The sequence below is a fragment of the Ochlerotatus camptorhynchus genome, unplaced genomic scaffold, assembly GCF_037179485.1.
Source record: "Ochlerotatus camptorhynchus isolate MF236.1 unplaced genomic scaffold, CSIRO-AGI_Acam_v1.1 ptg000081l, whole genome shotgun sequence".
In the NCBI taxonomy this organism is placed as follows: domain Eukaryota; kingdom Metazoa; phylum Arthropoda; class Insecta; order Diptera; family Culicidae; genus Ochlerotatus; species Ochlerotatus camptorhynchus.
This window is the reverse complement of record NW_027040571.1, coordinates 1,606,768-1,630,856: the sequence shown is the minus strand read 5'-3', so window position 1 is coordinate 1,630,856 and position 24,089 is coordinate 1,606,768. Positions and strand designations below refer to the sequence as shown.

General features: G+C 38.0%; 1 protein-coding gene and 1 long non-coding RNA gene across 2 annotated transcripts in view; one reads left to right on the top strand and one right to left on the bottom strand.

Annotated features, from left to right (window-relative positions):
- Positions 1 to 818: 818 nt before the first annotated feature.
- Positions 819 to 24,089, top strand: part of LOC135698025 (uncharacterized) — a 132,685-nt gene continuing 109,414 nt past the window's right edge. The window contains exons 1-2 of the long non-coding RNA XR_010517456.1: positions 819 to 1,281; positions 10,388 to 11,154. This is a non-coding gene — a long non-coding RNA (uncharacterized LOC135698025). The remainder of the gene's footprint in view (positions 1,282 to 10,387; positions 11,155 to 24,089) is intronic.
- LOC135698031 (uncharacterized) overlaps positions 20,918 to 24,089 on the bottom strand; it is a 77,294-nt gene continuing 74,122 nt past the window's right edge. Inside the window, exon 7 of the mRNA XM_065217900.1 lies at positions 20,918 to 21,000. Within this exon, the coding sequence (XP_065073972.1) occupies positions 20,918 to 21,000 (83 nt within the window). The remainder of the gene's footprint in view (positions 21,001 to 24,089) is intronic.

Sequence of the window (24,089 nt, the reverse complement as noted above, 5' to 3'; positions counted from 1 at the left end):
AATAATTTCATAAAATTTTTCAATCATTAATTATTTCATTATTATTTCATGTCCCAGTTCAACAGCAACAACACGTCTCAGGACCTTCGTAGCCGATCAAAACAATCAATGTTTCATACTATGTAACAAAGAAACAAAGAACCGCGTCGCTCAAAGAGGAAAATCTGTCAAAATAGCCTCCTTCCACCCCTCCCCCTCCATCTTCCCAACCGTTCGTTGATGGAAAACACCGACCGGATCATCCGTTCCTGCCGAAGACCGAACAACAACAATGGAGCTGCAATAAACTACGGCGCGCAAACACCAACACACACACTACCACGTGGTTAGTCGGGTGGCGCTCGTAGCTCGAACGATTCACGAGCATCGCCTTCGGGAGGACATTGAGGGAGGGCAGGATATGGGGGTTTTCGATTTTCCGACAGTAGTAGTTTTCCGTGCATGTACAATTCCAACTCACTTTGAAGCAGCTGTCTGTCAGAGCAGTCAGTCAGTTTCTGTTCGGCTCGTAAGACGTTTGGTTGACCTTCTCTGATCCGGACCGGTCGTAGGTTAGTTAGCTGAAAGGGATCAACGGTATGGTGTTCGGTACCTGTGTGTGGTGTGTTTTTGATACTCATAATTCCGGAGTGATTCAAGATTTGAGCGTAATTGCTTTTGTAAACAAACAGGTAAAGCACCGATTTCTTGTGAATAAATGCCGAAGCTTGAAATTAACAACGCAATCAGGTAGAGGAATGATTCCTCTACCATTTGGTATAGTTTGTTCGTGAGATTGAGGTTTTACTCGCGTGAAATCGGTGATTAACGTGTTTTCTAACAAAAGCAATTACGCCCAAATTTCGAATCACTCCGGAATTGTGATCATAAAAAATAATAGCATCAACTGCTGCGAGAATAAGGAACGGTGACGACCACGGCTAAGCAAAGAAAACAGATTTGTGTAACAAGTAAAGAGGAGCTACTGCAGGTGGCTTTTATCCCTTTGTTGGTCGTTCTTGGTACATAGTCAGATTGTAAGGTTACTACGCGGCTCAATCTTGGGGCTCCGAGGACCAGACGATGGTGAAATGCGATACAACACCCACAAGAGAACATATATTTGTCCTCTGTGATCTTAGTGAAGCGACGGTCGTTTGTTCGGTGGCGTTTGGAAATGGGGCAGAATTGCCGAAAGTGTTTGTGCGATTAGATTCTTTCTAAGTGGGTGGGAGTAAATCGCACGTGTGCTTTCTTATGTGGTGGAAAATTTGCACCGAAGAACAAAGTCGACAGTGAAAGGTGTTTAATATTATTTTTTGAAACGAAGAAATTCTTGCGGTACGCGACGAAAGAGAGTCAATTACTGCGAATGTTCTTGGATGGGAGGCGAATGTCGTTCTCCTGAGGTGGAACATGTGCACGGAATGATTCCCCCTGCGGTCGATACGTGGTTAATCGAAAGTGGTCTAGGCGTGTTGCGTTGAAATGCGAAATGTATGCCGTTCATGGAATGTTCTCGGAAGCATACGAGCGTGACTGAAGAGTACGGTGAGAGCGTGGTGTACGTTTGCGGTTGCATGAGTAGATTTTAACGACCGGCAGAGTAACAGTGCCCTCGAGTAACATTTTCATCTTTCTTCTTTCGGTAGTAACACGCCCAACTTTTTTTGCGGTTGGATTTTCCCGTGAAGGTCATCTGTTTTATTTATGTTTCGTGACATGATGTTTAGGTGTCAGTTATGGTGAAGGTTCATGGAATCCCTCTACTTCCTCTTTGATTTCAATGAAAAATCTGATGGTGTTATTAGTTTTCGAGATTGACGAGAAATCGGGGATTGACGTGTTTGTTTACAAATGCAATTACTCCTAAATTGAAAATCACTCCAGAATTGGGATATACTGACTTGCTGTAGAGTACACGATGGCATTGGTCGGCGGTAGCTGATTTCGTCTACCAAAATTGAAACGTTAATCTCACTGGATTTCCTCATCAAAACACTTCGCTAAATACATTCAAACGATTCCTTAGCCTTGCAGCTTAAATCTGATAAGGTTTTTTCGACTATCAACTGGTTTTTGTTGAAATGAAACTTACGCACTACAGAATGCTTGTTATTTCGAGTTTCGAGCGTTGTGCAATCATTATTCTATTCTATTCATTGAAGCACCGTTAAGCTCTTGTTGTTCGGAGTTTCAGATGGCTAATAATTTTGGAAAACCTTCTGAGATGATGAATAGTAACCAACATATTTTTTTTAAGTAAAGAACCCAATTTGTAATTACTGGATGTATGTTTTCACGTTCAAAACAAATTAATACCAGTAGGCTGAGTCAGTAAGATATTCAAATAACAATCCTAATTCTCTTATATAAATCAGTAGATGATTTTGAATCTTACCTGACGCTTAGCTTGACTATGTTATGCGATAGTTAAAATTCAATTTATGACAGCAGCTTATGCATACAGTCATACTGTTTTAAATTTCAGTTACCTCTCACTCCAAATAGCCTGGGTTCAATCCCAGTCGGCGCCGTCGGGATTTTCTGAGGCTTAAATCACGCCTTCCTTCGGAAGTGAAGTAAAGCCTTTGGGCCCCGGTCCATCAGTTGATGGGTCGATAGGTAGGGTCCAGGTGTGAGAGCTGCCTCCCTGGCGTCGGTAGCATCGGTTTCATTACGGAAAACAAGATCGACGGAAAACAAATCAAGGAAATCAAAATTTAGTTCAATGAAATAATTTTTAGCTCAGTTGTTTGTTTTAAAATTTTATATTTTGATGTGCAGCTATACCAGTAATATCAGACTTCACTTTTGAATAGACATTCACAGAATGTACACATATGTTGTATGATAAAACATAATTTAGAACACCAGAACAACTATAAATTGGAACGGAGTTGAAGTTGGCTTAAGTGTCCACAGCTTGAATCAGTCAGCTACTGCTACAACTAAATGCGACATTATCAATAAAAAATGAATTATGCATATTTATTTCCTTATTGGTATAACAACTATACACAACCGTGCGTCTCCATGCAACTGCTAATATTGAAGGACTTACAGAACATAGGGACATAACTAACCAGTAACGCTGTTCTACCCAATGTTTCTGCTGTCGCTGGCACCAAGTCAATTTAGGTTCAGACTGTTGGGCTTCGTTTTCTCCGGGGTCACCACTTTCATGTTCACCTCCTCCTCATGCAGGACCTCTATTACTTCCTCCGTTGGCTGGTTGTTGCTGTCCAACTATGCATCTCCAGAATCCGTTATAGTTGCTCATCCTTTGACAGACACGTGTATTTCGCCCACTACTTATATACTTCTCCAGTGCAAGAACTGAAGTACTTGAGTACATGAGAAAGAGAAAGTCTAGGATAAGAGAGGAGCGGACTGGCTTGTTTGGAGCCAAATGAACTGTCAAAGTCAGAGCTCATCGAGCAGCGACTATCTTGTTTGAATTGGCAGAGTTACTAGAAACCGCCTAGGCATGGGTTACTAAGCCAGTTTATTTTGAATCTGGTTAGTTTACAAGTAGTTTAAAAGGATAAGCAATATGTATATATTAAAAAAAAAATACACCACACTTGCGTGAACATAATACATCACCACACTGTTCTCTGATTACCGGAGATGCATGGAGTTTTAAGAATTGTTGAAGTATCAGAAATTGCTGGAGTTCTGAGGGTTTTGTGGTAAGAGATTTCCAGCATTTCTTTGAGTTTGAAAGAATTCTTAGCATTGCTATAGATCGAGAAGTTCCTGGAGTTCTAATGACACTGAATTCTGATTCTCAGAGCTCTAGAAATTGGTAAGATTTTAAAAGTTCTAGTGTTCGTGCTAGTATTTTCCAAACCTAGGTTTTCACCAGCATCAGCATCTCTTACAAGTTCTTAGGATTGCTAGAGTTCCAGAAGTTGGAAGGTTCTGAATGCACTATCAGATCTCATTGTTTGGAAGTTTTAAAGATCTTTAAGCTGTGGAACTTTTGAAGGTTTCTGGGGTATTCGATGTTCATGATGTTCTCTAGAGCTCTGAGGATTGTGGATCTAGAAGTTTTAAATGCAAATGATAGTTGTGGGAGTTGTAAGAGCTACGAATGTAATGAGAAATCTCACGTTTATTGCAGATATTAGAGTTTCGATTTTAATTCTGGACTCATTAGTAATCCAAGAATGCCCCGTAACGTGGGTAGATCACCTTTTCGTGGTACGTTCCGGGATGTAAGATCTTCCACCGATTCCTAGTCCTGACTACTTCAAACTAGGGGAACAGGATTTTTCAGTAATCAAAGGAACACATGATAGTCCTTGTTACTTTTTATGCCTTGTTGATAGTGACAAGGTTCGGCTTTGTCCAACGAGGATGATATTGAAAAAAAAATGAGTTTGTTAGTCTTCATCTATGTGATTCCTAATCTTCTATTCGTTGTTTTCTAGTTTTAAGTGGTTAAGACTAGGGTTCTGATGCATGGTCATTATCGGTGTCATTGCTTAATTTTGTTGCTAAGGAATCCAATTTTGACTGACAAAGGAACGTGCCTTTGTGGGTGCTCTCAATTAGAATCGATTCCTTACGATGAAGGCAAGAATGACAACTGTATCAAAACCGAATACTTCATCATTTCTCAATAGTGATGCAGTAATAAGGCATGCACTAAACTAAGGACACGGGATATGCTACAATAGATAAAATTACTGGTTGCAGTGGTTTTACAGGTCGAAACAGAGGAGAAAAAAGTCCAAGAATTCAAAAAGATTTTAAAGTTGATAAAAATATCGACAATAAAATAATATTTCAGAAAGTTCTCACCACTAAAGGTATCGAAAGTTACGGGAGTTTTAAAATCACTCTAAACTTTCAAGTGCCACCTAAAGCCGGGTATGACCCGTTGTGGAAAGTGACAGCTAAATCTATTGTCTAACTGTCAAATTTAGGTCAAGGCAATGCAAACCGATCTAATGTGGGTGCCCGTTTAGAATTCTCAGTACAACTTATTACTTATTAGTCCCTAGTTTTATGGATCTCTGTGAAATTTCAGAATTTTAATAATTTCAGATGGAACTGCTAGATGTAAATCACTCGAAATTTAAGGAAGTACAGAAACTTCCCAACAAGCAAATAAAGCTGCAGAACAGCTTTTAAAGGTAAACATTTGCTGCATAAGCTAAATTTTGCCTGTATAAGCAATTTTTCAGCTAAGATTGCTAGTTTAGTTCCATCAGCTAAGGAGTCTGAAGAGCTCCTGGAACTCCAGAAACTTCCAGCATTTCTGAAAAATCTCTTGGATCTCCCTTAAAGTCTCAAAACTATCGGAACCTCGAGGACTAGCAGAATCTTGTTTTTATAGACAGTTTTAAGCATTCCATGGGTACTTGGGGGGTACTCCTGAAATTTAATGATAATTCCTAGAATAATTTGATGTTATATCATAGGCCATTCTAAGATGCATTGCATAGGAGAGATCTGATGATAGTTAAAAGGGAATCAAATTCAACGGAATTTTTCGAAAGAGTTCTAAGGAGAATTTTAAGGAATTTTCTTAAGCAGAATTCTAAAAAAATCGATGACAACTCTAAAGGGATTTCAATGGCAATCCTGAAATGAATCCGAAAAATGATGAATGCAAAAAAATGCGGAGGGGAGCTCTAAGGGAATTTGCATTTCATGGTGTTTGTTCTCAACCAGTTCCCAAATGTAATCTATAGATTCGCGCCGATCTCAACATTCTGGTACTAAAAATGAGTGCTATACAAATGTTATTTGCAATAACAAATTAATTACGTTATTAGTAGTAGTAGTAAATTTGGTTCAGAGATAACTAAATTATTAGTAATAAATCTTTCCAAACTGAACTATCGAATCAACCATGTCAAAGTTGTATCCCAGCCCAAGTGAATAAATCCAAATTCCAGTTGCAATTTTTTTCCTTTAAGCATGAGCATGAGCAGCAGCATGAGCATGATTGACCGCCCATGGTTGCTACTCTGTTATTACCAGCTGTAATTACACAGAGAACCAATAGACGATGCTTGGGGCTAGCAATCATCCTAAATGTGTAAAAACTGGTGATCTCAAACTAGGCAATACCAGCGCCGGCCGCGCCCGAGCACAGGTCAAGAAAGGAATGGGTAAGAATGTGTTGACGTGAGACGTAATGGAAGCCGAGAACACCTCTGCACTTCCACGAGGAATCACTGGAATATTGGGTAAGAGAGTTGGGATTGCAGCAGGGTTCGTTTTAGTAAACGATATGCTGAATTGACGTCCTAACGCAAAAGAGCTTGGGATTGAACCCACAATCTTCTGCTCAGTAAGCAAAAACGTTTGCTCCTTTTTGCAATCGAGCTCCTTTTTGATCATCGAGTTGTTGCTATTACCAAGCAGTCATATTAACAAATAAAGCAATTGACTCATGATGTTCTGCTCAGTAAGCAAAAACGATCGCTCTAAGGCCACCGAACCCCTCATATCACATCATACCTCGAGTTGTTATAACAATTCAAACCCGGCACCGACGACGACTAGTTTCGCAAAATACACGATAAATAAGCGATTTGACCATAAATCTTCTGCTCAGTAAGCGTTCTTCTGCTCAGTAAGCAAGCCACTGCAACTGTCGATCTTTCAAATCCGAAATCTAAAAACTACTTAGGCCTTCATTAAGTTTCACATTCACCCGATATGCTCTTTACGCATTGTTCAGGCTATTGTGCCTCTTACAGTCTTACATTATAACAAGCTATGACTGACGTAAAGATTGTTAAAGCCCTGATTTAACAAGATATTAAAATGGAATTACGGTCTCGAAAGCAGTCAATCATGTATCCCAAACTGGACAAGCGTGCATTCTATTTTTCTAAACATTCCAAAGCGTTCCACCCAAGATCAAACAGGTTGAGTTTTCTAAAATAGTGGCTTGGGATAAATCGTAATGTAATGAAGTATCGACAGTATCGCTTTTCTTATGTTCTACCAAAAACGCAAAATAGATCACACGCGATCGAGGACATCCCGAAATGTGGATTGTTTTTAATTGGAACAAGCTCACCAAATACAATCACCATAGCAGCACCAACACAACCTTACACAAATTTTGGAAAATTTCGAAAAATAAAGAAAAGAAAAAATACACACACTCACACAAAAGCACATAAATAGGAAACATAGCCCTCTTCCTAATGCAAAAACCACCACCATAAAATCTCAATCGAGCTTTTTGAATCACAACACATTATAAACAGCGACAATTTTAACCGATCTTAAATCGATTAATCACAAACTAATCAGCGGAATACGCGTAATAATCCGAACGTCCCCTGTAGTCATACTGTTTATAACAATCTCAGTTGCTATTTTGTTCCTTTAAAAAGACTCCTAGTGGCGGTTAGGCAAAAACCGAAAAGTTCTGTGTAATAATTGAACCAATAATTGTGCCAATGCTCACAACCCCGCTCAGCATAGTTACAGTGTACATCGAATTTCTCAGCCGGTTAAATTTGATCGGAAATCACGAACCTGCCCCAACACATGGGAATACACTTTTCAGGGTAATTTCATGAGAATCCTGTGAGCAAAACTTCAACAAATTTATGGAAAAAGTCGGTTATAATTTTCAAAAGAATTCCTTAGGATTTTTTTGGAGAGATTATTGAAGAGTTTGTTGATACTTCAGAATAATTTTCCAAGGAAATTCTGATGACTGGAAAAAAATCTCTCAAATTGGCACTGCCAGTAATTTTGTCATTTGAGAGCAAAGCCAGGACCCCCTAAAAAGGTACACGGGACTTTTATAAGACTGAAAGTAATCTACTGTGAGTTTGCTTACGCTAGGGATTCTAAGATAAGCTCATGGATAATTTTGAAGAATCCGTTAAATTGACCTGAGGTAATTCTGTGTTGTTAAGGCTATTTTTGCAAAGAAATCCTGGGAAGATTTCCTCGAGAAAAATATCAAGGTTAACATAGAAAATTTAACAAGTTTTCTGGCACAGTAAAGCATTTCAAGATCCAGGAATTGGAATAAAAAAAAAATAGAATTCATCCACCTATGGTGAGATCTGACCTTTCTTACGTATTCATTTCATGTGTACTCGGAACATGTACAATTGTGTCTACTGTGATGCTGGGCACTTGATATAACCAACATTGCACTAGTTTTTGGATTCTCCTGTGATTTGAGGTGTCGAATGATGGATGTTGAACCAAGTCAGAAACTGGAACATGTTCGGATGTATTCAATGTAATCATGGGCACTTGTTTTTTGATTCTCATGTGGTTTGAGGTGTCGCATGAAGAATTTTGGTTCAAGAAACCGGCCACTTCCTCTGGGGTATGGGTAACATATCCGGATGGGTCCAATTCGGTTCTACACGCTCAATATGACCACCATTTGTATTTACACCCGTGTTCACCGGAGCATTTTCCGACCATATCTTCGAAACCAGTGAACCGATCCCAAAAATATGCATTTTATGGGACCATGGTAGCTTTAATTTGGTGGTTTTTGTGTCCAATTTGGTTCAGTGGTTGCCGAGAAACAGCTCTTAACACTAAAACGGAATTTAGTGAATTTTTGAAAAAGGCACAATACATGTGACCGAAACGTCAGATGAAAACTTAAAACCCCGTTTTTGAGCATCAAAAGATCGAAAGCCACATAACCTCTAAAAAGATTAATTTCAGCACTTTGTGGCTTTTCCTGCCTTATCTCATTCGACCTAATGGTTTTCTATCTAGTGGTTACACTCAATTTCGAATGTTGGATATGTCTATTAGCGAAGACAACAAATCAACTGGCAACTCTTCCTTTTTCTCATATGAATGCTATGAGACAGGTACAATCGCGTCATCTGTCGCTTAAAGGTAAATGCTTCGAACGAATTTGATAGCAAAGATTACATCCTCAGAAGAAAGGTTTGTGTATTTGCTCATTTTTTTATGTGTTGCTTCCACCTTCACGCTTGGATTCTGGCAAAATTGTCAGTCTTTTTGATATGATGTCTCTGCCATTAGGGAGCCAATGAAAATGATCATCCAAAGCCGACCATGTGCAAAATGTTCCTTGCCTCGAAAATAAACCCTGTGTAAATTTTGGGCTCTATCGAAATTGATTTTGGGTGGCACAAAATAGTCAAAGTTTGAGTTTTTTGAGAACCGAAAAATTACCCACGTACGTGAAATGTCGGTTTTCGATTTGTTTTATGTCAAATCTAGATAGAGCTGGAATTAGGGCGTAACAGCTTTTGTAAACAATGACTTCTTTCGAAGAATTCTGGAAAACCAGGGCTCGCCCACACAAATCAAGATCACCATCGGATAGGGGAAGGCTTCCTCTATCTAATGCTTATGTTGGTTTGCGTGGGCGTACCTTGAATTCCTAGAAATCGTCGAGAGAAGTAATTGTTTACAAAAGCTTTTACGCCCTAATTCCAGCTCTATCTAGAAATGACTTAAACATGCATGAAGCGTTGAGATCTGGTGTTATCTATAATTTGTTTTTTTTTGTCGCAAATCGACTTTTTTGAACTTTTCTGGATTGTTTCATGACTAGGATTTGAGATATGGAACATTGATGAATTGACTTCTAAAGATGTTCTCAACTATTTCCAAACTACTTGTATGTCATTTTAAGCCATCGAATACGTGATGCTTCACTAGTGTGGTTCATTTGTTTTTCAATAGGGTCGTCCAAAAATGTATATTTGAGCAACTATAAAAACTTTGCACAACATTCATCTAAAAAATCTCTAGAAAATGAAATATCTGCCTTCTATAAGAGCAACACTGTTATTTCATTTCCATCCATAGCTGGAATTTCTTTTTGTAATATTTCCTTAGGGTGGTTCATTCGTTTTTTATTCGGGTATACTTTGTAAATATTTTTGTTTAATTTATTTAATGTAGCGATGTGGAATGTAAATGTTCAACAAAACATTACACAACGTATCACCGATAAAAATTTGAAACATAGAACATGCATAAATCTTTGTCTAGCTTTGTTATTTAAACTAATCGTTACATGGACTGTTGTCTGTTTTCGGTGAACTTATTAATTCAAACCAGCTTCGGAAAATCACCTACGTAATGTTTGTTTGCACTGCCATCGCTGTGAATCGAGCAAGATTTCATTTCAATTTTCATTGATCCGTACATCGCTTCTACCCACCCCCGTAATCCAATAAACATCCTCTCGCCAAATCTTCATACGTTGCGCTTCCCATCCAAAGTCCGAGAGCTTCTCCGCTTCTGGACAAGGTTAAGTGCTTGTGTATCGCAGCTAATCCACTGACTGCCTAGCGGAAAATCGAATTATCCAATACTGGCAGTAACTGACTCTGTTTTTCGGCGCACCCGTCTCTATCAACATCGTCATCAACATCCACAATGGCAGCACCGCCAATAGCAGCTAATTCTACAGGAAGCACAGGGCAAAGCAAACAGTTCCCAAGGTGAAGTGTGCACCAGGTTAGTGTAGTCGAAAGTGGACGAGGAAAAGTGAACCCATTACCCCTAAAAAAAAAGAAAAAGAAGAAAATGTAAACACGATGTGCGAATAAACAGAAGTAGAAAAAATCGTTCGGAACAGTGGCGGCCGTGGAAAAAGCAAGCAACAGCAGCCGCTGTGGAAATAGGTATGAGAAAATCATAAACATTAAAGTTTAATCAGTCAGTCGGAGCGAGTGACACTAGGAGCGTTGCTTTACAGGGTGTATTTTGATACACGTCCTTGTCTCGTTTCGTTTGTTCTTTTGTGCTTTGTACATTCAAAAAAGTGTCTATGCCGGTGTCCTGACCGGGGTAGACATATAAAGTCGGTTGATTTGCCAGTATTGTCTGTGTGGCTGGTATGTGTTGGGGGTCGATGGAGATGGAAGGAGAGTGCTATCATCATAACTCACCCACCACCGCAACTCGTGCAGCCGAAAGCATTTGCTTGCTCTAGTTTAGTGCGTTCCGTTGCTTTATAGACGATCTTGCCAATTTAGTGCGACGACGGTGAATCGTGGACGTTTGACACTGAGAGTGCGCTGGAAGTTTGTGTTGACATTTGTTGAAGAAAACTGATACCAACTGTGTTTGAACATCAAGAAAGTCTCGGAAAAGTTGTTTGGTTTGTGCCTGAAATGTTCCCGGACCAGACTATTGGATGTATTTGAATAACGAAGCGTACAGGTAATATACGTTTGTTGGACTGTTTAATAAATTTAAAATATTTATATTAGATTTTTACGTCAACGATATCAGGAGTACCATTTCAAAAGGTATTATATTTGGATCATTCCATCACAAGGTAATCATAAAATTTTCAGAATTTCATTGACCCTTTCCGATTGGAACGAAAATTGGTGCAATTACTTACTGGGCCAACATTTCAGCCGATCGGACTATGACCCGGCTCTGATGACCAACCTCTACTCCCCCTTTTTAAAGACGAAACATTCATTTTCTTTTTACCATACACAATCCATGTACATTTAGGTGCTCTGAGACTGACTAATACGAGCGTCAATTTTGACATAAAATTGAGTCATAAAGACGCGAAATTCAACTCAATCAAACGTACTTTTGGTCGAGTTGGAGCACTACTGAAATGTTTCAATCCTTTAAATTTGTCGAACCTCTAAACGGAATCCCTTTATGAAGAGCTTTGAGTGGGTTGGTTTATTTCCTTCAAATTCCGTTATAATTGCTTATCTTTTGACAGATACGAGTATTTCGTCTACTACTTGCAGACTTCATCAGTGCCAAGTACCAGGTGGTGTTGAGTACATGACATGTTTGTTTTTACGTCTCATCCTTTATTTAAAGATGGATTCCATCACGTATAAAATTAGTTATTTCTAAGCGTGTATCTTTGGAATTAATAGGGTAGGTGGTCCAGTAATACCCAACAAACATTGGAAGCAGAATACGAGCTTATTGAGTCGAAAATATACTTATTAAGCTAAAAGCTAGCTTATTCAGCCTTTAATAAGCTCAAATTGTTTGTTGGGTAGTGATGTACCTATAGTTGCAGTGTGAGGGTTGTACCGGAATAGTGGGGACAACCCGGATGAGATTATTTTTCATCGGTAGCTTGACTAAACAAAGCATATTTACATATTTCAAACTTAAAATTAACCCAAAAATGACGCAAGACAATTAATTTTCCTTAAGATTTTCACTCTTTGAACTTACAGTTGCTGTTGTGTTCCTATAATAGTGGAATCCATAAGAAGCTAATGCATTCCAATATTATAGGAACCAAAGCTAGCAACTACCACAACTGCTGGAACAGTGTTCCTCTTAATGGAGGACGAGTTTTATAAAAAGCATGCAATTTACTCGTAAACAAAATATTTCTGATTCTTCGTTTAATCCTCTTCGATCATCACTGTCGATGCAGGCTCCCGAAAACTTCAAACATGTATTTTGTAAACAGTTGAAGGCATGGAATCGAATAAATCTGCTTTTTTTAATCTTTATGATTTAAAGGGTGGAACGGTTAAAAATTGGTCAATTATGATTAAGTGATAACACTTTATTTCTTTTCGAAGTTCAATGACTGAAAAATACAGGAAAATTATCTGATCAGGCTTTCGATTTTCCAAATGCGAACTGTCGGGTTTTACGTTTCATACCTTCAATCAGCTTTTGTACCCCTGGTGTATCAACCTTATTTGATGCTGATCGTCAATTGGGCTGTTTAACTTCCCTTAGACATTCGCTCCCATACAAAGTCCCATACATTTTTGCTAATGTAATTGTACATATTTAAAATAGGTCCAGTGTACCAAAATTTATGAAATTTTGGATTTCGGTTACATTTTTAATGCAGATAATGAATATGTATTTACCTCAATACCATTAAACAACCCAATTTGCTTAGAACTTTCCAACTGTTTTCTGAGTTTTCTTGAGATTCCGCTTAACGATTGCCCAATATTTTTCAATTGTGTGCAGTTGCTTGCGGTATACCATTCCTGAGCCATTTTCCCGTAGAGACAGGAAGTGAGGTCTGGCCAAAACAGCACGGAACAACTTTGTTTCTTCAAAAAAGGCAACAATCGTTTTTGCAAACATTTCTTTTGATAAATATCTTGGTTGACAATGCCAGTTGTCACGAAAATTTCGCCCACAGGTGCAAATCGTCTGTTAAACCAAGTATTTTTTCAAAAACTTTGACAACTTTTTCTGCTTAAATTTTTCTTGAACCTTTACTTTTCTTCGTGGGAGCTGCTTGAAAGCCGCTTTAATGTTCATTATAACGCAATCAAATTTCTGACGCAAACAATCTGCGTGGGAATAATTTTGATTTCGCTTATGCGCGAGCAAAATTTTGATACGCTGTTCCTCGTGCTTCGACGCCATTTTGACAAATGAATGAAAATGGCAAAAACAAAATAGAGCTAACATTCCGTACGCACAGATCTACAAAATGAGGGGTGTTCAAATTTTTTAAATGCACGATTAAAAAAAATCACCAAATTTGAGTCGACCTATTTTTGACCGTTCCACCCTTTAGGCGAAGAGAAAAAAAAAATTAAAGGGTTGTGTCCTAGACACGACCGCAGTATGACGTAGAACTACGCAAAATTGATGTATTTCATGCATTTTTGATTATAATACTTTAAATTAAATTTTTAAATTATTTCAATGTTTCGGTTATGGTTCAAAACTTGCAACAATTCATGTTAGTATAATCAGACCACGGTTCATCTTACGCATGAGATAATGTATTTAAATTTAATGTAATGGTTTTCAAAAATTTGTTATATCGCTACACTATAACAACCATAAACAAATATGTAATCAACAGAACTGCACAAATCATTCAATTTAAGATACTCTTACCATCTAAAAATGATAAAAAAATATTGAAATAAAAAATATCAACTTTAATTTTTGAGGTTTTGGCCAGCCAGGAATCACTGTGCGTCGTTTTCTTACGAATGACTACACACCCACTCAAACTAACTAAATCATCTGACAGAGAAATGTTTGTTCTATGAGCTAGTGTAGTCAGATTCCGTGGGTGTGTGGTCATTCAAGAGAAATCGACGTTCTAAGTCATTGTTTACGTTTCGAGTTATACCCTTCTGACATATTTCCCCTGAGATAGGAAAACCTCAGTCCGTACAAGGTCCAATGGGTTTACGGTTATCTTAAATCACTTAAAATTAAATTAAACTTTACTCCTAAGCAAATTGTATATTGAATCAATATAAAATATTATTTTTAATGTTCTACCATACCTTATACTATGTACCACAGCAATGTATTTCACTAACACGTTAACAAAGTAATCAAAGAATAAAAAAAAAAAAGAAGCAGGCAGGCTTTTCGTGATGAATTTATGCACTTTAAAGGTGGATTCCGTCCTCTGCTAATGCACGCTTAGATCTGAATACACCATAAAACTGGATTCCGTCCTGAGCGATATTCCACGTGCCGTGGGGTGAGATTTTGCGAAGGTACGAGAGGGAGAAAAGTACTAGTTGCTACTCTCCTGCCAACGCGAATTTTGCTCCGCTCCGAATTTTAATTGTGATGTAAACATTCATTCACGTAGACTTGTATTTCATTTCACGCAACCGAGCATATATACAATATTAGCTACATTGCGTGAAATGTGTCAGAATTTTACATGATATATAGTTAGCTAGTTAGTTTTCTTTATTATGGAGGCTTTCAGCCTGAGGCTGGTTCGCCTCCGGTAATGATATATAATGTAAACGTATATGATATGTGACGCTCCATTTATGTGCATCATATTGAACAGAAATTTACACTACTTTTATGAAATGTGTACCATAAAGCGAGCGGTACCAAAAAAAGCGTGACGTGTTCGGGTCAAGGTTGCAAATACTCATTTCAACCAAAATAATGTTTTTCGGAATAATAAAACCAAAAGATGGTATGATGACATGGTTTACTTGTAACTTACAAGAAGAGGTTACAAAGTATGCGTTTGAAACATAAAATCTGTAAATTTTGCTTTCTATGAATCACAATCAGCGATTTGCTGATCGCTGAGTGAGTGAGTGAGTGAGTGAGTGAGTGTGTGAAAAATCGGTCTTTGCAACCTCTTTTTGTATCTTACCAATTCAAAATATGATCATAGCATCTAATTATTTCATAATTAAAAAAGACATTGTTTTAGCTGAAATGAGTATTTGCAACCTTGGTTGGGGTACGGAAGCTATACTCGGGGCCGAAGAGGATTACCAGTCTAATTATCGTTTTGTAGAAAGTCAATTTCGTGCGGAGCTGAGCTTCATAGACCGAAGACAGCACCCTTAGTATGATTTTATCACATTTTCATTTCGCAGTTGAGCATGAGCATGAGTGACTGCCTGAGGATGCAACTCCGTTATTGCCAGACCAGCTGTAATTACACAGAGAACCAATAGACGTTGCTTGGGACTAGAAATCTTCCTCAATGTGTAAATGCTGGTGATCTAAAACGCCGGCCACGTCCGAATGCTGGTCAAGAAAGGAATTGGGTAGGAATATGTTGACGTAATATTCGCTTGAATGAAAGCCGAGGACACCTCTGCACTTTCATGAGAAATCACTGGAATGGTGGATAAAAGGGTTGATATTGCAGCATGATTCGTTTTGGTAAACAATATTGATGTTCTAACGATTCAATATCGCGAAGGAGCTTGGGTTTGAACCCACGGTCTTCCGCTCAGTAAGGCAAATCAGTCGCCACTAGGCCACCGAGCTCTTTCTATCACAAAAAATTACGGTAGTTCAACTTGTTTTAAGTAAGTTTCGAACCCAGCATCGACCTCACCAACGACGTCAACAACTGCTTTTGAGAAGGATTTGATATGGATTTCCGTTTTTTGATAAAACACAAATATTACTTATTTTACGTACCCGTTCCTTCAACCGAACTTCATAACGCTTTATAATATATTATTAAAGAAAACCGAGTTAAAGTATAACTCTATAATGTGATGGAACTTGGGATTGAACCTATTATTTCCTGCTCAGTAAGCAAAATCGGACCACAAGGCCACCGAGCTCTACATTTCACAAAACAGTTACGACCAAGTTCCTGTTAACAACTATTCTAGAGAAGAATTTGTTATAAATTTCCGATCAATACGTCTATCCTTGCCCCGAAACCTGCGTAGATCACCTTTTCGATGTACGTTACGGGATGTATGATCTATCACCGATTCCTAGTCTGGACTACTTCAAACTAGGGGAACAGGGTTTTTCAGTAATCAAACGAACACATCTTAGTCCTTGTTATTTTTTATGCCATGTTGATAGTGACAAGACTCGGCTTTGTCCACCGAGGATGATATTGAAACAAGGAAAAAATGAGGTAGTCTGCATCTATGTGATTCCTAATCTTCGATTTGTTGTTCCCTAGTTTGAAGAGATTAATGCACTGTCGGTATCGGTATTCCTTAATTTTGTTGCTACGGAATCCATTTTTGGAGGGTGTTTCAACACTCCAAAGGGTATAAATAGCGGGACCTTTCAATTAGAGTCGGATCCTTGCGATAAATGCAAGAATGACAACTGTAAAAAAAATCGAATACTTCATCATTTCTCAATAGTGATGCAGTAATACGACATGCACTAAACTAAGGACACGGGATATACTATGTACAATAGATCAAATTACTGGTCGCAGTGGTGTTAGGTCCCGAACAGAGAAAAAAAAAACCTAAACCTTGAATATTACTTTCTTTAAGTACTCGTTCCTCCAACCGAATTCCGTTTTACCTCATATTAAGAAGCAAATATGGTTTAGCGTTTCTACGGTATACTACGTAGATTGAATACTAGTGATACTCACGTCTCTTTAGAAATTTCTTAGTCAGACTGCTTTGAGGAAGAATGCTGGGGAGTAAACAATAATTCCTATTTCAACAAGGATACCAAAAGCATGACTGTCGCTATTCCCAGCCACGCCCATCTTTGCCGTAACTAGGGATACCGTAGTAATAACTTAACGAGAGGCCACCGACTTAGCGACACCCTCATAAGTGCTACGGAGTTGGAGAATTGAAGCTGGCGATACAACCAAAAGCAGATGTTTTAAATGTGTTGCTCATTTAATCTTTCGACTATCGGAAGAGTATATTAATTTTATTTAGTGTTGGTACATTTAACGATTCATGGTTACCGAGAGGTAAGCATTAGTTTCAATGTATTAATGATTTAAACATGTCAACTTATGGTTTTCTGGCGCTTTATACTCTGGAAACCCTGTGATGGAGATTTATTATGTTGTGGAAGAGCTTAGGATTAAACTCATGATTTTCTGCTTAGTAAGCAAAAATGATCTGGCGGGTCATCGAGCATCTCAAAACCACAACGCTCTACTACTAAATACGATTATGTTTTCGCTTGAGATGTCGAATGTCAGAGATACGCGATAATTCATATAGTTTCGACGGTTGATTTTAAGTATACGAATGATACTGCAACGACGATGACAACAGGTCGCCTCCGTCGATTATCATAACAATTATATAAGGGAAATAATTAAAAGAATAAATGGGAACGGACTCACCAAATCGATCCATAAACAATTTATCGTTATTGGGATCGCCATAATCAATGGTTGGTTGATTGAGCACGATAATAGGTTTGTATATTTTTAGTGTCGGTGATAACAACCAACCATGAATACAAGCGAATTAAAAATCCTGTGTGGTCAATCAGTTGATCGCCAGCAGAAAAGTTGAACGAAGATTACTTTTGGTTGAAAGAACCGGAAAGAACAACCAAGGCCAGTCGTTGCACTATGGGCAAAAATGGGTCCAAAATTACCCAAAATTCAATATCTCAACAGCACGCTGAATTCCGGCCATGAAAAACGACTTTTCCAAAAGGAAATCGTCCGGGAAATCGATTGCACGTAGTCCCATAGACCGGAGAGCCTTGTAGGTATGTGTTTTGGACCATTTAACCCCATTTTCCCCTACTTTTTGGAGGAAATGTTTTTTCACAGCTCTATTTTTCGTAAAACATAAGCACTTTATCCATGGTTTTAGAATACTATGTCTTTAAACAACAGTTCATGAGATATTAGGGGATAACGGGGTACACTTTATAGGGGAGTAAGGGGTAAAAGTGAAAAAACAATCAATGTTTTTTAATACAAAATCCTTTTTTTAATATCTTAATATTTTTTCTTAAAAATACTTTTAATTATCTTTCATTTGGTATTTTGAGTTCCGTCATCGGCCAAACAGTTCAAAAGTTATAAATTTTTGAAAAAAATCGAATTTTTTTTTTGACCGCCCTAATATATAAATAGTCACCCTATTGACAAAATAAAAAATAAGGGTCTAATATGTTGCGATTAGGAACAAAACTGCCAATTTTTACAAAATTCTGAGAACCACTATATCGTTTTGCTGTATACAGACAAAAAAAGTGAAAACTCTTTTAAAACAGATAGCAGTAAATTAAAACTTATTTAACCCCAATTAACCTTAAAATTTCAAAAAAAAAAATCTTATTTTTGCAGGCAACCTTTGGGTTCATTCAAATAATCGCATCGTTCAACATTTTTATGAATTAAAATAAATTTAGCGAGGGTTCACTTTTACCCCTTACTCCCCTATAAAGTGTACCCCGTATTCCCCTAATATCTCATGAGCTGTTGTGTAAAGACAAAGTATTCTAAAACCATGCATAAAGTGCTTATGTTTTACGAAAAATAGAGTTGTGAAAAAACATTTCCTCCCAAAGGTAGAGAAAAATGGGGTAAAATGGTCCAAAACACATACCTACAAGGCTCTCCGGTCTATAGGACCACGTGCAATCGATTCCTCGAACGATTTCCCTACGGAAAAGTTTTTTTTCATGGCCGGTATTCAGCGTGCTGTTGAGATATTGAATTTTGGGTAATTTTTGACCCATTTTTGCCCATAGTGCGTTGGTGCAAGCTCCCGAGAGGCCAACCAAGCCGATCGATGTTGAAGATCGGCGGTTGAAGAGGTACTGAATAGCCAATAGAGTAAATGGAACCTGGTTGAAGGAACACTAATTTAAACTTCACAAAACACGAAAAAAACGGTACAAGAAATTCTTCGCACAACGATCTCCGCGGTTTCAAATTAACTAGGGTAATTGATTTTGGTTGGACCTATCCAAAAACTGATGATGGTTGGACCTTTTTTTTTAATCGCTGTTTAGTCAATCTTCGCTATTTTTTTTCAAAGATCACTTTACTATCATAAAAAACTCTTTCCTTGTTTTAATGAAAAAAAAAACTTCAAAACAATTGAGTTTCAATGTGTTTTCAAAACAGTTCACTTTTAACGCATTAGCTCGTCATCATGCCTTACTTTCAAACATACAAAAAGGGAATATTTTTCACATTTATTTTTATTTTCATGCAGTAAAATACTGCTTTAAGGTGTAAACAGCACGTTAGTACGCCATTTATCCATTGGTTTCACTAAAATGTTTGAATAATTGACGAAATTCGAATAGATGAATATGATCATGGTTGGACCTACGCATGATGATGGATGGACCTATGTGTTTCCTAAGACGGCCGCTAGGTGCGCTTCGGTTTGTCTACATCCTTCATGCGCAGCTGATTTGAAATTCGATTTCGTTTTGGTCGAGTGATCAGTTTCTTCGATTGAAAAAATGTTCTTTAGCCATTTCAAGAGTTATACGGTCGAAAATCTTCAAGAGGCTGTTCTTTAGTAAGAAATAAAGCACTTACCGCGTATCAGGCACAGAACAGGTACAATATTCCGAAAACGACACTTCACACAAAAATTAAGAGAATCCGCGGCAAGAAATATGGAAGGGAAATAGTGTTGAGTGTTGATTTGGAGAACCAGCCTGCGGATTGGATTTGTATGTGCGCTGCTTCTGGCAGTCCCAAGACGACCAAAAAAAAAAAAAAATCTTGGAAGCTGCTTAAGACATTGCATCACTAGCTAGGCGTAAATTTAAAGGAGGAATTCCATCGTCAGGTTGGCTGAAAAGGTAACCACCGATTTCCAAACTACCACGAAAGCGCAGAAAAAATCTGTTTATTTGAATTTTCATTAAGCACTTCTCATACACCTTCTATGTGTGAATTAACTTGAAATAAAATGTTAACAAACTAAAAATTGCTAACTGAAACTTATTTGCGAAAGAAAAAACTCCTAGAAGAAAAAGAACTATAAAACCGGAATTAAGTTCTAATATTCTGTCATTTTAAGCCCCTAAATTTCCCGGGGCACCCAGAACATGCCCGGAAGTGGCCATTGTGGTCCAAGGCAATCAATTTTGTTATTGATCTTGTTATCGAATTTGGAAGTAATGTGAAGTGTCGCATGATAGGTTTTATTCCTGCCATGTCAATTTAGGTCCATGTTCCATATACCCTGGAACTTGTTCCAGACATACATATCTCCGGAACCAGTTGACCGATTCCAAAAATATTCGATAGCTTTCAATGAGACCACAATACCTATATTTAGACGTGAAAAATTTTCCATATCGGGTCAATGATTTCCGAGAAAATGAGCCATGATGAATAGCTAACGCGTGGAAAGTGAACTTTTTTAAAAACGAAGTCAAACTCAAATTTCTTGATTTTTTTAAATAGCAAATTCATAAAAACTGTATAAAAGGGTTCTTTCATGATACCAATAAGCTCTAAACAAATTTTTTTGAACAAATATGGGCAATAATAGCATTTGCAAAAATAGGTCCAACCAAGATCAGTATAGGTCCATCATAATTCTTTGCTGAATAAAAACGTTTTATAAAATCATTTGTTCATAATATTTAACTTTTTATGTTATTATTAGGAACAAGAGAGGTAGATCTTTCCCTTAATCACGCATTTTTCATAATTATATGTTGAATTCATAATAAAAATACGACATGAATGTTGACGTCGTGTGAAACCGGCCTAAATAGGTCCAACCATCATCAGTTACCCTATAATGAATCTTGTCCATCAAACGGCCAAATGGCGAACTGGTAGGCACTGGGTCAATTCGCGGTTATCGACGTACAACAGGGCCAGCTGATTTCTGATGGCTGAAACAAAAATAAAACCAACACAATCAGCATCCTTTCCTTGATTCTATCTATTGCATATCCGATGTCTTACTGAGAAGCAATTTCTGGCTGAAAAATACCCGCATACAAGTGGCCTCCGTTTGAACTTGAATCTTCTCTCTATAGCACTTCAATCAAAGAAGCTTCAATAGCACTTGTAAACCGTTACTGATAAAAAAACATAAACGTTTGCAGTTTCTATAATTTTTGCGCGTTCATTACCGCTGGGAAATGCGATGAAAACTTTGACAATTCCATTGAAGATGATGTTGGTTATTTTTTTTTTGTTTTTGCTCTCACAGCCATTCAGATTTTGCATTTAATTAAATTAAAGAAAACGGCAAAATATTAAATTCCTGCAAAAGTGCGCTATTGAAAACCGAAAAATGAATAAGGCACTATCAGTGGGGCTAAATTGACAGATTGTCAAACAAAAGTTGGCTTATAAAGCTGAAAATGTTGGTTGGAAAGGACCAACTCAAGCTGAACGGTGCAAATAATAGCGTCACATATCATATACGTATGGACAACAATAATGTGGCACAGAATGCACTAAATCACGCTTTTTGATACCAGGTGAATCTATGTCATTGACGAAAAAATTGATAAGATTTTGACTATGTGAAAAAAAATCTGTTAATATCGGGAGAAAGTCTGCGAATGACAAATCTCAGTACTGCTCAGTAGAATGCAATCGTAATCAACATGCAAAAAATAATAAGTGAGGAATCATTCACACAACTACACTCAATATCATTCATTTTTCGCTCAGTTGTCTGTTTTGCTCAATACTGCGTTCATCGAAGAAAATAGAAGCAATGTGAATGTGAACGAAATCAGTGCGGCTCGAACATGCTACTGCTCGTTTCGGATGTTGTATGCGTGTGAGTCAGTAGTAAATGCAAAACGAAACGATTTTTACCATGCTTGCTTGTAAGGCTTTCATCGATGCAAGCAACTCGTCCATTTTGCAATTAGTTGAGTGCGCGATTTCACATTCTGTAGAACAGTAAATAATAGCTATCATTTTTCTGAACCTTGTTGTATCGCGATTTCATATGCAGCGAATTGCTACAAAACAGACACATATTTGTCATCTGTCTTTATTTCATTATTACAGACGCCACTAGTCCAGTTTGATCGTAGCTGTCGACACAAGCAGCTGTGTGTGTTTTTTTTCCGAATCACGCGATAGTCCGTTTTTCGATAGCAACTCATTGTGTTTGTGCTTTTTCATTGTTTGAAGTTCGTTCGGTTTTGCCGTTGTACCGTTGGATGCAAACAACTGGAGAAGTCCGTTAAAATAAAGCTGACAATAAGATTCAGCTTCCCACATGGCTCACCGAAACCATCAATGGAAGAAATTGGGAATTGTTTTGTTTGCAATCGCCGGACCCGGATCCCACTCAGAAGATCGCTACATATTGCATAGCGGAGGAATAATCTATGTTCATCAAATTCAAATCAGAGGATTCGATGCTTCATTGTCTGCTACATACCCGTTAACATTTAATTTTCCATTATGCCGATGGGAAGTCAGTCGAGGTATGCATGTCGCCTGCAATATGTTAGAGTGTACGACCTCCTTGCAAAAGTCACGGATAACGATCTAGCATTGGTGCTAGGGAAATGCGGTGATGTAAAGCGTGTAGTTCGGGAGCAATATCCAGATGCCTTAGGTCTCGATATGCACACATTACGGGGTCTTTATATGAATGTAAAAAAGGAGATTCCCAGCTCGCAGCATTTCCTCAATAGAAAGGGGAACATATTCTATCAAGGGAACACCAATTTGTGTTTCCTTTGTAAGACGGAGTGGCATCTGCCCCAAGTGGATGGATCGGAAGCCTCCAGTACAATAAGAAACGGAAGAGAAAAACCAACAACGGAATGAGGAAGAGACCAGTACGTACACTAGTGTAGCGACTGGAGGTGCATCGCTAAACGAGGAAGCGGTTGAGGTCCTGTAAGAAGAGGTGGTGGTATTGGACAACCTGTTTTCAAGTACAACAATTATTCTTTTTACTACTACAGATAGTGGATAGTAGAAGGAACGGATAAAGAACGAAGAGGAGGCCAAGAACCGGGAAGCTGCTGAAGGAAAAAAAAATTAAAGAAGTAAGGGATTTTAAGGCATGGATGAAGGTGGAAGCTAAACTGAAGCCGCCTACAAGGAAGAGTAAGAAGAACTCTTAAAGTATGTTCCTCATTATAATTACATTGCAATTAACATTTCATTATTTAATCAAAAAATCCAATAAAAACACAACACACTAATCCATGGCCAACGTTGACTACGGCCCTTCATAGTAAGTAAACACGATGTTCCATTAATGTATGAAGCGATGGCAGCTAGCGCTACTTATATTTTGATGAATTAGCTATCTAGACTTAGCATATTCGATTTATTGACATCGGTTTTCCAGGTCTTCATCCACATCTTCACCACTTACGAGGATTTCAGAACTTCATGTGTTTTTTATAAGGTTTGTCAAGAAAATAAAAATAGAGCACTCGAAAAAAATCGACTTGACTCTAGAACAGTGATGGAATTCTCACCAAAATATCATTTTCGCTTGCGATACGTTTTCTCTTGGGAACTTTCCCTCACTAGTTTCACACTCCAATATTTCCTGAGCGAACTTTCTGGGATGAGAGAATGAGATATCGCGAACTTTAACTCGAATCACCAACGTGAGGATACGAGAAATATCAGATCATTTTTTCTCTCTATCTCTTTACACCACATTCGTTCTTGAAAATTGCACTGCACATTTCACAAGGGAAAGATTATAGACAGAAAGCTATCCCGAGTAAATCAATACAATATCTAAAGACTGATAAGTCTGGTACCTGGCTGTCTACTGGCGCCTGTTGTTTAAAGTAGCCGTTATCAGGATGATGTGAACAGTTTTGTGCAACTGATTGATTGGTGCATTGGTTTCTGGCAAAAAAAATGAATGAATCAGCACAAGTGTCAACGCGACATTAACGAGGAACGGGGAGGGTAGTGTAAGATTTTGTGACTAGCAATTTTTATATTAAAACCGTTCCTCAGGATAGGGGGT